We start from the raw sequence: 15,716 nt of genomic DNA on the forward strand, positions 1-15,716 counted from the left end.
AAGGTATTTTAAATAATTAATTTATAAATAAAATATTTAAATAATACAAGTTAAAATAATAAAATAAATTATAAATTAAAATAATAAAATAAATTATAAATTAAAATAATAATCCTATTCCATTCAGGATTCCATCATTTGAATGATAAAGAAAATAAGTTATCAATTAAAATAATAATCCTATTCTATTATGTACATATTGAAATTGTAAATTTTCTTAGTTTATATTACTCCTTTATGGTTTTGTAACCACTGCGAACAAGAGGGGGAGAGGGACGGAGCAAGGGCAAAGCAATAATGATCGAGAAGGCAAAGAAAAGAAATCGATCATGCATAAAGACCACGGCGGACGTGATTGTATCCACTGCGAAGAGGAGAAAAGCCTTGCAAATTAGAAGAAGAGGCAGAGGAGGGGCCAGAGCAACAGCGACGAAGGCGGAGAAAAGGAATCAGTCATGCCTCATAAATCGTCTTCCTCGAGATGCTCTCATGGCCATACTTTCTACTCTGCGAGTCAAATCTCTCTTGCAATTGAGGTGCGTATGCAAGTCCTGGTACACTTTAATCTCCAACATCCACTTCGTTAAAACGCATCTCAATCGATCCATCACAAGTTCCAATATCCTAAGACAAAGACAACACATTTTGATTAGTAATAACCTAATCCCCGATTGTCCCTACGCCTTCAGCCTCGAATCAGCCGCTGATAACGACGAGGGCGACATTGAGGCTTATGTTGTAGAGATCGATTATATCGTTGAGAAAGAGCACAGTCCCTGCAGTATAATTGGTTCTTGCCATGGGTTGTTGTGCCTGAAGTTCGGGGCAAGTGATTTTTATGTGTGTAATCTCTCAACCAGAGAGTCCAAGCGAATACCTGACTTCAAATTCTCTTATTGGAAAAATTTTTATATATTGGGATTTGGCTATGATCACTCCGTCGATGATTACAAACTGGTGAAAGGAGACAAAAATAGCTTCCATGTATATTCACTAAGAACTGATTCGTGGAAAAAAGTTCAAGGCTTTCCTTCCAATCACTGCCCTATCACTCATGGGATACTGCTGAATGGAGCCATCCACTGGCTCTATGTTGATAAAGATTCACTTCTGCCAACAAAGATTGTTGCTTTCTGTTTGGCGGACGAGAAATTCTTGGAGTTTCCCGTGCCTACTCTCGCTGTTGGTATCGTATTCAACTTTGGGTTGCTTGGGGGATGTCTTTGTATACTACCATTTTGTGGTAATGAATTTTGGCTTATGAAGGAATACGGAGTGACACAGTCCTGGACCAAAGTTGTGATTGAAATCCCATCTGTCAGAATCCATACATTAGCTTTGTTGAAGAATCATGAAGCCATATTAAAGATAGACTCCAAGAAGTTAGTTCTATACAACACAAGAGAGAGAACATACAGGGATCTGGTACTTCGGGATTTCCCAGATGTGAATAAGATCCTCAATGCGGAAGCTTATGTGGAGAGCCTTGTATCACCCTGTCAATAAATTAATTCCAGGATGGAGGATGACTGGATAGGTATGCCAAATAGCTAAATTATGTATTTTTCACTGTATGTTTGAATTCAATGAACCAAGAATCGTTCCCTCTGTGCTTGCATTAATGTACTTGAGGTTTTCAACATGTTAGGAGGGTTTTGGTGTTTGATTGTTTTGTTTATATTTCTATATATAAATATAATATTTGTTAATGAAACCTTAGTGACTTGTTTATCTACCTGTTGAATATTTGAGTTTTAATTGAGTATATAGAAATTTGCCATCATTCTTCAATTGCATTTGGAGAAGTAACCTCAACAAAAAAGTATTGAATGATGCGAATGTTGTGCAAGCTTTTGGTTTTTGGAAAAGTTCTAAATTACTGAATGGTTCGATATTGTGGCCCAAATCAAAGCCAGATAATTTGCTAAAACTTCTCGAAACAGTTTTCCCATTGTCATCTTCTTCACAACTCACAATGAAAGTATAGGCTCAAAGTGGGGAGAAAGCAACATAGAGACATTTTGGTGAGATATATATATATATATATATATATTTCATAAATATTTTGGTAATATCAATTAAATATTGATTATTTATTTATATTATTATTATTTTATATGCCCTCCATATGCAAAAGAGAACCAAAAGAAAGGAAACCAGAATTCACAAAGAAACTTCACCAGGGAATCATATTCCATGCTCATTGTAAATCTTTGTTTTTAGTGGATACTTCCACTTCACGTGAATAAGATATCGTAAACTTGACATCCTCAGTTATACACTTGATGACTGTTGTTTCTTCCTTGTAACAGTTAGCCTTAACCCTTTTGTTTCTTTCCTCCAAGTGTGATAGACCATAGCAGCTAAGGCAACTTTGTGAATGGCAATAGCCCACCGTTTCCCTCCCAGGTTGGAACCACTCCACTCCAAATGTCAGACACAGAATCTTTAATGCTTTTCATATTCACAGAATCAACTCCTGACCAATCCCATTTCCCATTTCCCAATTTTCAGAATGTCAGCCACTTTTGCTTCTTTGTCCAAAGTTCCAAACCTGATTCATGTATAATTCTATACCCTTTAGCCAATGCAATAGGTCAACAAGGGCAGCCTGTAATCCAGCTAGATAGAGGTATCTCTCCCATTTCCAATCACATGCTTAAATATCACCCTTAAAGTGTCTCTCAGTAACAACAATTGTATCGAACACTAAGATGCTGTGGTAGGAACCTTAACCTGCCAGAAACTTTTGCCTTTTAAAAGGTTAGCTTTGATCCAATCTGTCCAAAGGTTCTTGGACTGATTAGGACTAAGGATGTGCCGTGCATGTTTAGAGAATTCAGCTCTGTTCCAAGTAACAATATCCTTAATGCCCAAACCTCCCTCGTTCTTTGGGACACAAATATCAGACCAAGGAACTTTGCTTCCTCCTTTAGTCAAGGACTGCCCTTTCCATAGAGATCTCTTCAAGGTTTGCTGGATGACATCAAGAACTTTTTTTTTTTTTGGGGCAAAATCAGAATGCTTGACCAATACACCTGAACAGAGAATATGACTGCCTTTATGAGCTATAATCTTCCTGCATAAGATATGAAGTTTGTGTTCCAACTCTGAACTTTTATCTGCTCAAAGGAGGTCTGTAGTCCCCTAAAGCTTTGTATTATGCTCAAATAGAATTGATAGCTTCCTTGTCTTGATCTGTAACTCTAGAGAAATAGCTCCTGCTCTTAGACATGTTGGATTTAGACCTGACAAGGAGGAAAATTTATAGAGGATCTCTTTGGTAGCTTTCATAGATTCTATGGAACCATAAAAAAATGTAAATAGATCATAGTGAAGCGTATATGTGTCAAATTAGTTTCAACACATTTCCAATGATATCTGAAGCTTCCATTCTCAATAACTTTCCTCATGAATTCCATTTCACACCTCATTGCCCAAACTAATATGTATAGGGATAGTGCATCCCCTTGTCTAATGCCTCATCCACTGTGAAAAAACCCACAAAGCTCACCACTAAAAGCTACTAAAAAGGTAAGGGATGGAATACACATTTGAACATAATCAACAAAAATGGAGGAATTTCGTAGCTGAAATGATAAAGCCCCAGTTAATGGTATCATAGACTTTCAAGCACCTTTAGCTGGTTTAAGAGCTTTATGATCTCTTAATAGTTCTTAGAACAACATGATGTTGTCTGTGATCCTTGTCCTTGATAAATATTGTTTTCAATCTTCTGAATGAGATCTTACTCATGCAATTAACATAGTATGAGAATGATAAATATGATCACTTATAGAGAAATAGATGATTCACTTAAAAATATGGGTGATAATAAAATGGTGGGACTTGGCAACATACGAATAGAAGCTAGGAGAACTCTCTGAAATGTAGAATGACTTACAAATTTATTCAATAAATTTCTAAAAAAGGAACGATGCCTAATGAATGGAGAAAAAGTGGAATTGTCGTTTACCAACAAAAAACGAAGCACAATTGTCCTTATATACAAAAATAAAGGTGATATTCAAAATTATGGTAATTATCAAGAAACTAAATTAATGAGTCTTAAAGGGAATTGTGGGAAAGAGTTATAGAACAAAGATTAAGGAATGTTACCTCAGTGTCCGAAAATCAATTTAGTTTTATGCCAGGTAGATCTACTGTGAAGGCCATTTATTTACTTAAATAATTGTAGGAGAATTTAGAAGTGATCAAACAAATCTAAGTGTGGTTTTTATAGACTTACAAAAGGCATATGATCGAGTTTAAAGGGATGTAATTTGGTGAACTATACATAGAAAACGAGTCCCTTTTCATCTTATTAATATTATAAAGATTATGTATATGGATAGCAAAACTAGGGTTTACGCTGCATGTGGAGAAACAAATGATTTCTCTATTGAAGTGGGACTACACCAAGGATCAGTACTTAGCCCATACCGTTTTATACTAGGCTTAGATGAAATAACGAAAGATATCAAAAAGATATCCCATGGTGTATGTTGTTTGCAGATGACACAGTGTTGTTGGATACTTTTGAGTGCTTGGGAACAAAATTAGAAACTTGGCGAAATGCATTAGAAGCAAAAGGTTTAAAAAATAGTAAGACTAAAACAGAATATATGGAACTCAAATTTAATAAAGACTTGGAAAGTATATAACAATAGCAAGTCCAAGACCACAAGTTTACTCAAAATCATTATTTTCAGTACTCGGATTAGAAATACAAAAAAGAGGTTTTGTTGGACAAATACGCTTGATGTTTCTCATGTAAAGATGGCTGCATATTTGTCTGATTAACCATAATATAGTCAATTTTTAATTGAGGGCTTGCTGCATTGTACCTAGAGTTTAAACTTCGCTTATCATATTTTTAGAGTTTCTGCTCCAGATTCACTATGTTCAAAATCAACACAACTCTGTGAAATTTACCATTGGGCATATTCTACATGATTTTTAAGAACTCCTTATTCTAGGTCCTGGCCAAAGCAAACATTTTTGCACCTCCTTAACATCCCCCCCCCCCCCCCCCCTCCCCTTCCCCAAAAAAATAATAATAATAATAATATAGGACAATTCATAGCTCCTTCAATCTCGTTAAACTTGGTTGTTCCTTTTGAAAATAAATGACTAAAGCAAGACAAGTTTGTTTTGCTGGAATCATATGTGTAATGGGATTTATGATGCATCTATGACCTCCTTAACATTATTTATTTTTATTATTTTTATTTTTATGGTTTCCTACCCGGTATACATGAGTTAGACACTTGGACCTCCTTAACTTTCTACTGTACTTGTCAAAATAAAAATCAGAGGACATTGATAAATTTTTTTGTTCCCCTTATCAACCTGAATTATTGGTAGCATTCTGTTTAATTGCTTCTTTTTTTCCCGGAAATTTAGATTTTATTAAAAGAAACAGGCTTAAAGCTACAAGGAGCATACCCTAGGAGAGAAGAAACAACTCAAAAAGGACAGCAACAAAAACAAAGGAATATAGCTGACAGCTAAAATAAAAATATACAAATCTAAGTACTTGCCTCAATTAGAGCACCATGAGCAAAGCTGAATTCTGTGGTTCATTGAGAAAGGGAGTTTTACATAAATGAGATATTCTAACAAGTATATTCTAATTTTTCCAGAATTCTTGCACAACTCTTTGCAAAATCTTTATTGCTCCTGAAATGTATCTCCAGCCCAACACACAGCTACCAATGCATTCCTCCATATACAGCTCCTCTATTACATCTTCAAATTAAGTAGAATTTTTTTTTTCCCTTATTAAGGGTTGATGGTGAGACAGACTTAGGGTATTCTATTTAAATCAAGAAACTCGGCCAGATTGTTTGTTCAGGTTTGAGTTGTAAGTTGGACTGCCATAACTGTCAGTCGCGTGCTCCATCGCCCATTTATATCGCTGATTGCAATTTACTTACTAGGGTTAAAGTTTTGAATTCATCATCTGACGAAACGGAAGCTATGAAAACGTTCATGACGGAACAAGCAACAACTTTGAATCCACAAATTTAAAGAAAAATTGCAAAGCAATCCGAAATATGATAAATCAAAGGGTTAAATTCTGCTCTTGCAGTGCATGCATATTTATAATAATAGAGAAAACCTAATGCTTTTAAGCAACCTAGCAGCAAAAGGTCACAAGGAAACCTCTAAAAAATAAGCCCAAAAGTTCTCTCTCAAAATTTTGAAAAAAATGTAATAAGAAACCTAATCACTAAAAACTATTGAATATAAAAATTCCGAACAATCCAACGTCATTTAGGGCACAAACAAAAATCCCGAAATAATCAACAAGCCTCCTATAAGACAGAAAAACGCGATTTCGGAGTCCAGGTTTTCAGCCAGAAAACAACATGACCCAGCTAGTGAGTTTTTCTCAATAGGTCGTTCCCACCCAAAAAACACTCCTTTGGGGTCGAAAATGGACTTATCGAACTGACAAAAACTCTGTCCTACATCATCATCGAACAATTGTTTTATTCACAGCCTTTAAATATTTAGGGAAAGGGTCATCTTGTAAAGCTCAACTTGGGGAGTATATATTAAGTTATATGTTATTGTGTAATTAGTTCTAATATACTGTAATCAATTTCAATAGGGCGTTACTGGATTCATTGGTTAAAGCTTGAAAGGTGAATTTTGAGAATATGGCATGTGTCCGAGAGCAGCCACTTTATGCAAAATAATACTAAGGTTACGCCTATATTTAGTCTGCTCTCATCACGCCGCTTAGGTGGGAGGAGCACTCAGGTGACAGCTTTTAGTTACAGCAAGTATATTATGTTATAATTAATCATCATTTGTTTAAGATTGGAATACCAGATGACATAGGAAAGGACCAACTGTGTGATTATGTAAAGCCACTTATACCATGCCGCATTTTAAAGTATATAGTGTACAATACTCCTGCTTTCTTTCAGATTCTAGTAACGACCGGAATACCAGATGACATAGGAAAGGACGTAGAATATGAAGCATAACTTGAAGGAGACTAATTTTTCGTATAAAATGTTGCAGCTTAATAGAAAGCAGTCACCTTGGGACTTGGGTACTCGGTGAACCAACATCTGAAAAATGTTTGATATTGATTTTGACATTGTACCCAATGAAAAATTAAATGATGCACATTCTCATGAGATACAACTAGACTTGTTTAACTCAAACATCCATCTAACTTAGGAAAGGTCTGATGGTCTCTCCATACGTAGCAAAATATGCTGACACAAGTTGAATCCATGTGTGCATTCTGGATTGTCACCCAAATTTAGTCTGAGGAGCTAACTGCATTTTTTCAATTGGAAGCTTTATTATATGTTATATATGGTGAGTTGTAAGTTGCTGGGAATTGTTAATTATAGTTTGTCTTTTCTTTCAGATCCTTCCGTTTTGAACTAGTGATTGAGTGCATTACAAGAAGTTGCTATTCAAGAAAAACAAAACAATGGAGATGTCTCATTTGGCCTGACAGGAGAGCAGGAGCTGAAGGAGTTGACTCCTGAAATTAATGTATTGGTTCTTTAGTTATTTATCATTGTTGTATTTGGGTATATTGCTTATGTTTTGTTTTAAGATTGTCATGGAAAATTACATATATGCATGTGCAGTGGTTAGATTATTATGTGGGGTACATTCATAACTGTACAAGCTTTGTAGTTTCTTCGTCACTGTTAGTGGGTGTCGCCTAAGATATAATTGAAAAACTTTTAGACCTTTTTTTGGAGAATTTTGATAAATAAGTTCATTATTAGTGATCTATTAAAGTTAATGCATCCTTCTCGATTGATCCATCCCAGTCAAGTCTTTAGTGATCCATGCTTTGGTACATTATCACTTGGCCTCTCTGTCTTCTTCTTTTGCATTATTCTCAATCCAGGCCATCAGCGCATACAGGTAGATTTATTTCTAAAATGTTTTATTAGCAATATCCTTATATTTCATCTTTTGGGCTGAAATGATATTTTCATATATGCGAGCATCAGGTTACAAAAGTTGCATTCATAGGAAGGTCAGAAATTTGGTTATATAGACCTTTTTGACTTTAGCTTCTTGCCATGGACACAGCTCTTTCTTGCGGTCAAATAATTCTAATGATTGAATACATGATACTCACTTCTGTTACTTTAACATAGTTCATGATATCCAATTTGTTCTTCAGCAATTTGCATGAAATATAATCTTTTGCTTTCAGATGACCACCTTCCATTACTTGTTCCCAACTGGTCTGAGTCGCTCTCTTCGGATGTGATGTGGAAATATGCTCTTTGTTTTGACTTGGTTATCCTTAAATTGGTGCTTCCTTCCTTTGAATCTCTGTTGATATTACCCACAACCCACAGAACTTATGTTGTTTTTATGATGAGGAGGGTTGGGTTTTTATGATGATTTGCTGCTAGACTAGAAGTAATAACAGCATATGATTGCCCCTATAGCCAATTCTAGAAACTTTTTTCTTTTTCTATTTTTTTTTTTTTTTTTTGGTGGGGATTCTTCTCTTCTACAAATAATCATGGTTGAAAGCTAGTACGCTTTGTATCTAGTTTTGATTCGTGGGTCTCTGTTGCACCTGAATCTGTACACTTCTTGTTCCTTGCATTCGAAGGCCTGGTTATGTACAGATATGTCGCCAGTTAGCCAAAACCAGTTTTTTCAGTTAAGGTTCCCAAAATCCACTTATGATTCGCTGATTGAACGTTTCGGTCCACAGTTACAAGTTCAGTTTTAAATTGTCCAATAGTGTTATTTTCGGAGTGAACTTATGATTGGATGATTGTACAGACTGTATATTATTTATTTTTATATATTTTATAAAATGGTTAATTTAGTCAATTTAGGGTTTAAAAATTTGTTATTTGCACCAGATTGAAACTTTAGGGTGTTTTTTTTACATAAGAGATACATTTTTCAATAATGTTATTTTTGGTTATTTTACAAATTTATTTATTTTTATATATTTTATAAAATGGTTCGACTTAAAGTTTAAATTTGTCAGAGGGATTTATTTGTAACAAATTGAAATTTTAGGAGTATTTTTTTGCACGAGAGGGACATTCTCCAATAATGTTATTTTCAGTCATTTTACAAAATTATTTATTTTTATATATTTTACAAAATGGTTTCGTAAGAGTAATTTAGTCAACTTAAGGTTTAAATCTGTCAAAGGAACCAATTTGTACCAAATTAAAATTTTAGGAATATTTTTTGCATGTGAAGATATTAGAAATTTGATGAATTTTTTTTTTTGGTAGTATAATATTAAAAAGCTTTAGATGTCCTTTTAGTGAATTACCTTGTAACATTTTAACAGAATCAATCCTATCACCGAGTCTTGCTAGTGTCAGAAGATGTTCTTTCGTTGCCAAGCTACATGCCTTGCCCTAATGTTGGGGGAAGAAGAAAGAAAGTTTTTCTAGAGCCAACAGGCAGCGGCCTAGCGGAGACGTGTGTTAGTGTGTGTGAATATCAATTAATATAAAATAAAAAAAAAGTTATCCTAAAAGTAAAAGCAATTATATACTATTTCAGACACCATATTTATCAAATAACACAAACATGAGCCTATAGTTAAAAAAAAAAAAAAAAAAAGTGAAAAAAAAAAAACCTATTAAATGATAGTATATAGATGGTTCAAATCAAGGGGCAAAGAGGAGAAAAAAAAAATCATTACAAAATAATATGATAATCAAACAGTAATACAAGAAAGATAAATAATTGAACAATATAAAACTTCAAATGTTGTTAAAAACTAGAGTCTAATTAAAGAAGAGAAATTTAACTATTTTTTTTAAATAAAGAAGAAATTAAAGGAATCTAAAAAGTAAAAGAGAAAATAAAAAATAAAAAATAAAAAAAAAGTTAACAGGGAGAATTTTAAAATTTTAAAAATTTAGGGGAGACATTATATAAAAGGGATAATTTCACTGACACCCCCAATAGTCTGGCCAAATATCAGTCTAAAACATTTTTCGAAAATAACTATCACTCACGTTACAAACGTTTGCTCCGTTTTTCATTCACACCCCAAAAGTTAGTTGACAGGTGTGTCGGACCACTTTTTACATGTAAAAAGACATTCTTACCCTTTGACTTTGGTTTGACTTACTAAATTATTTCTTTAATAATTAAAATTACATGTTTACCCTCATTTGACTTTAGTTTGACTATTCAAATGACATGTTTACCCTTCCTTTTCCATATACAAGAATAAATAAAATAGGTGATCAACGTCATACAGTGTATTGAGGGCTATTATATGCCACACAAGTGTCCGATTCTATATTTTTTTAAGGAAATTAATCAAATTTTAAGTAAGAAAATTTTATTTTATTTTATGGAAATTAATGAAATTTAAAAAGAGAAAGAGAAAAATAAGAAAAATTTTAAAAACTAAAATAGAATAATAAAATAAGAAAATTACCCATTCATATATTTTTTTAAGGAAATTAATGAAATTTTATTTTTTTAAGGAAGTTAATAAAATTTTAAAAGAGAAAGAGAAAAATAAGAAAAATTTTAAAAATTAAAATAGAAAAATAAAATAAGAAAAATCACCCATTCATATATATATTTTTATAATTTGAATTATATATGTTTATGAGAATTGCTTATTGCATGTTTATGTTTTTTCAGATTGGTGGATTTGTATGATTTAGGAATTAATTGGTTGACAAAAATTTCAAATTTATTACTCCATTTATTTTTAAATGAGTGCTAACTGCTAATTAATTAGTTGACTTAGGAATTAATTGGTTGAATTTATATGTTTATTCAAAATTCCAAATGGGTTGATTTAAGAATTAATTGGTTGAATTTATATGTTTATTTATTTTTGTTAATTTTTTTTTTTTTTTTTTTTTTTTTTTTTTTTTCTTTCTGTTTATGGGTCCCCTCCCTCTCCGCTCTCTTTCTCTCTCTTCTTTTTCTCTCTCTAATCTCTCAAGCCAGACAAGTCTCCGACGCCGACACCATCAACGAAGACACCAACTCTCATGCCGCCACCTTCTGCAACCCATCTGGTGCATTCAGTTACATCCGGTAAGCCCAACTAATGTCCAAAACTCTTAAATAAACAGGTGGAGAGAGACACAGAGATTGAGAAAGCGTAGGCATCGATGGTGGAAGTGAACCCATATTTGCAGACCCAAATTACAGAGGCACCGATGATGGTGCCAAAATAGTGGAAGAGAACCACTATTTGCAGACCTAAATTGCAGAGGCATCAACGATGAACCCATATTTGCAGATCCACTTGATCGGTGTACGCAGTTGGATGGAAGGTATATGGATTTGCTCAGTGATGTATGTAGATGGCTCTGGAACTTGGGCTTAATGGTACGAAATTTGAACTCTAGAAGGTTTTGTGTATCTGTAGAGAAGAGATCGAGGAGTAACTGGGTGGAGTTAGAAATTTGGGAGCAGAGAATTTGGATAGAGACGGTGGAGAGAGAAATAGTGTGTGTAGGGGTAAAGAAGTTATTTATATTATTTAATATTTTAGAATAAATGTGATTAAAAAATTCAGGACAAACATGTCTTTTCTCATGTTTCTAACATAAATGAATTTAAGTGATAATTATTTTTAAAAAATATTTTAAACTAATATTTAACCAAACTATTGTCAGTCAAATTATCCCTATATAAAATTATATATATATATATATATATATATATATATATAATTTAATATAAATACAAAAAAGATTAACTTATAGATGGCGGGCCAAGCCATGGGCACACTCAGGGCGTTAATGGGCTCCGCCCTAGCTCAAGGCAATATTAAATTGCAAAGGTCAAGACCACTGTAGAATTCTCGAACGGGTGATGGAGATGTACCCAAAACATTCTTACAGTTACAGGTGAAATATAATATAAATATATATTTTGTAATTGCTATATTTTAATTTGTTTTCCGAGAAGGATTTGGTTTGAAACAAAGCACCCGCCATGGAACTTAAGAGAGAGAAGAATGAGAGAGAGGGGGCAAAGCCAGGGTGAAGAAGGCCAAGAAAAGAAATCAATCATGCATGGCAGATATGATAGTATCCACTGCAAAGAGGAGAAATCAGAGGAGAAATCAGAGGAGGAGGAGTGGCCAAACCAACTACCACGAAGGCGGCGGAGAAACGAAATCAGTCATCATGCCTCATAGATCGTCTTCCTCGCGATGTACTTATGGGCATACTTTCTACACTGCGAGTCAAATCTCTCTTGCAATTGAGGTGCGTATGCAAGTCCTGGTACTCTTTAATCTCCGACTCCCAATTCGTTAAAACCTATCTCGATCGATTGATCGCATGTCCTGATCTCCTAAAACAAAGACAACACATTTTAATACTGACTCACCCAATCCTCTCCAAGCGTCCCTACGCCTTTACCCTCGAATCGGCTGTAGCTGATGACAATGTCGGTGACATTGTGCCTTCTGCAGTAAAGCTTGATTATATGGCTGAGATAAAAAATTATACTTTTTCTTCATACACTAAAGTAATTGGTTCTTGCGATGGGTTATTGTGTTTGAGGATCGGGTCAACAGCTTCTTATGTATTCAATCTCTCTACCAGAGAGTCCAAACGAATTCCTGAACCTGACTTCAAATTCTGTTATTGGAGTAGTTTTTATATATTGGGATTTGGCTATGATCAATCCGTCCATGATTACAAGCTGGTGGCAGGAGCTAAAAAAAGGTTCTATGTATATTCCCTAAGGACTGATTCGTGGAAAAAGGTTCAAGACCTTCCTTACAATCACTTGCCTAAACCTTTTTCTAGTGGGATACTGCTGAATGGAGCAATCCACTGGCTCTTCTCTTCGAAACGACGATCAAAGATTGTTGCTCTCTGTTTTGCGGATGAGAAATTCTGGGAGTTTCCGGTGCCCACTCTCTCATTCAACCTTGGCTTGCTTGGAGGATGTCTTTGTATACTCCGTGGTAATGAATTTTTGGTGATGAAGAATATGGCGTGGTACAGTCTTGGACCAAAGTTGTGATTGAAATCCCATCTATCACAATCAGAGCATTGACTTTGTTGGAGAATAATGAAGCCATATTAAAGATAGACTCCAAGAAGTTAGTTCTATACAACACAAGAGAGAGAACATACAGGGATCTGGTACTTCCGGATTTCCTAGATGTGGAAAAGATTGTAGCTTATGTGGAGAGCCTTGTATCACCCTGTCATGGAAATTTGAGTTAGAGGCAATATCAAGTTCAAATTAATTCAGGATGAAGGATGACTGCAAAGGTACACCAAATAACTAAACTATATCTTATTCACTCTTTTTTCCAACTCAAAAGACATTCCTTATACTTAAGGTTTTCAATATGTTAGGAGGATTTTGGAGCTTGATTGTATTTTATTTAATTTTTTTGTATTTTAATATATTATTTGTTAATGAAACCTTAGTAACTTGTTTAGCTACCTGTTGACTGTTTGAATTTTTATCGAGTATGTAGAAAATGCATCATTTTTCTTCAATTGCTTTTGGAAAAGTAACCTTGACAAAAAGTATTGGAAGTATTTGATCATGGGAATGCTGTTCAAGCTTTTGGTTTTTGGAAAAGCTTAAAATTACTGAATGCTTGGGTATTTTGATTTGTGGCCCAAATCAAAGCCAGATAATTTGCTAGAACTGCTCGAAACGGTTTCCCCATTGTCATCTCCTTCACAACTCACAATGAAAACATGCTTTACAATCATAAGCAAAAACAGTATACGCCAAGAGTGGGGAGAAGCAATAGCGAGACAATATGGTCATATCAATTAAGTATATATATTTTTTCGTGAATAATTAAGTATTTTATTTATTACTTATTTTTAATTTACTATTGATATATAAATATTTTTTTGGGAGATAAGCAACTTTTATAAAAAGAACTTTAAGACAAGTATAAGGGGGCATACCCCCTATGTACAAAAGAGAACCAAAAGAAAGGAAACCAGAATTCACAAAAAAACTTATCTAGGATATTCCATGCTCGTTGTAAATATTTTTTTTTAGTGGATCTCTCCACTCCATGTGAATAAGTATCTTAAAGTTGACATCCTCACTTATACACTTGATGGCTGTTGTTTCATACTTGTAACAGTTAGCCTTAATACTTTTGTTTCTTTCCTCCAAGCTTTATAGACCATTGCATCTAGGGCAATTTTGTGAATGACATTAGAGCACAATTTCCATCTCAGGTTAGAACCACTCCACTCCGAAATGTTTGATAGAGAACGAGAGGGATCCTTGACAGTTTACTCTTTTGTTTTGAATGATTTTCAGATGCATTTTCACGGTTTTCTTCAAAATGCCTCTACACGTTTGGGAGGAATCTAAATGTATCAGTGTCATAAAACCTCTTTCACCAGGCAATGTGGGATGTCACAATCACCCCCTCTTGAGACCTAGTGTAGAGCCAATCTCCAGCCCGAAATGGGAGGAGCGTGCACAGCCTTGAGACCTACTATCTTTGCTAGCGTGACCTTCATGAGGCTGTGCTTGCTCCCCCCAATTTCCGGCTGGAGATTGGCTCTGACACCATCTGTCACCTGCCCACACCGTGTAGATATTTTCCACTTTATACGCTCTCTCCTCTCGGTGTTCACGGTTTTTCTCAAAACGTGTCTACACAGTTTAGAGGTGTCTCCACATATAAGTGTCATCAAGCCTCTCCTGTAGGTGATGTGGGACATCACATGTAGTATTTTTGATGCTTTCCTTCATAGCACACATGATTCATTCTGGATGATCCCTTTCTCTTTAAGCAGAGAAAGTTTGCAATCTTCCACGAGCAGCCAGTCAAAAGTATAAAGGAATGTCTTGGCATATAACCTATCAACCAGCTGAGGCCTAATTACGTCTATCCTTTTGAATTTTGATTCTTGAATGAGTTCCAAGCATCCTTTTTCTGAAGAAAAGTTTTTGTCACTGTCAGCCGAAACAATTTTATCTGTCCCATCTCTGTCAGGGACTGAGACTTTGGAAGAAAAAAAATTTTATGCTTTTCATATTCACAGAATTAACTTCTGCCTCAGCCAATTTCCTAATTTTCAGAATGTTAGCCACTTTTACTTTTTTGTGCAAACCTGATTCATGTATAATTCTATGGCGTTTAGCCAATGCAATAGGTAAACAAGGCAGCCAGTATAATCCAGCCAGATAGAAGTATCTCTTCCATTTCAATAACATGCTTAAATTTCATCCTTAAAAGGTCTCTCTGTTACAACAATTGTCTCGAACACTATAAGATGCTGAGGTAGGATTGTTAACCTGCCAGAAAAATTTTCCCTTTTAAAGTTAGCTTTGATCCAATCTGCCCAAAGATACTCGGAGTGATTAGGACTCAGGATGTGCCATGCATGTTTAGAGAATGCAGATCTGTTCGATGTGGCAATGCCCTCAATGCCCAAACATCCCTCATTCTTTGGGACACAGACATCAGACCAAGTAACTTTGCCACCTTTAGTCAAGGATTCCCCTTATTAAAAATATTTTCTAGGTTTGCTGGATGACATGAAGAACCACCCCCCCACCCCACCTTCTCTTTTTTTATTATCAAAATGCTTGACCAATACACCTGAACAGAGAATATGAATGTGTTTATGGAATATAATCTTCCTGCATAAGACAGGAAGTCTGTGTTCCAACTCTGATCTTTGCTAGTTATCTGCACAATGAGAGGTCTGTAGTTCCCTACCTTGAGCTTTGTAGTA

General features: G+C 34.8%; 2 protein-coding genes across 2 annotated transcripts; both read left to right on the forward strand.

Moving 5' to 3' along the window:
- Window positions 1–219: 219 nt before the first annotated feature.
- On the forward strand, window positions 220–7,746 carry LOC132275192 (F-box/kelch-repeat protein At3g06240-like). Its single transcript, XM_059776614.1, has 2 exons — window positions 220–1,537; window positions 7,397–7,746. Exon 1 carries the CDS (start codon window positions 298–300, stop codon window positions 1,504–1,506), a length of 1,209 nt encoding a protein of 402 aa, XP_059632597.1. The 5' UTR covers window positions 220–297; the 3' UTR covers window positions 1,507–1,537; window positions 7,397–7,746.
- Window positions 7,747–11,845: 4,099 nt separating this feature from the next.
- LOC132273484 (F-box/kelch-repeat protein At3g06240-like) lies at window positions 11,846–13,523 on the forward strand. Its single transcript, XM_059774441.1, has one exon. The coding sequence runs from the start codon at window positions 12,190–12,192 to the stop codon at window positions 13,003–13,005; it is 816 nt and encodes a 271-aa protein (XP_059630424.1). The 5' UTR covers window positions 11,846–12,189; the 3' UTR covers window positions 13,006–13,523.
- The last annotated feature ends 2,193 nt before the right edge of the window (window positions 13,524–15,716 follow it).

This window comes from Cornus florida, unplaced genomic scaffold (assembly GCF_030987335.1).
Source record: "Cornus florida cultivar Cherokee Brave unplaced genomic scaffold, ASM3098733v1 CherokeeBrave_3.0.0_Hap2_Chr09, whole genome shotgun sequence".
In the NCBI taxonomy this organism is placed as follows: domain Eukaryota; kingdom Viridiplantae; phylum Streptophyta; class Magnoliopsida; order Cornales; family Cornaceae; genus Cornus; species Cornus florida.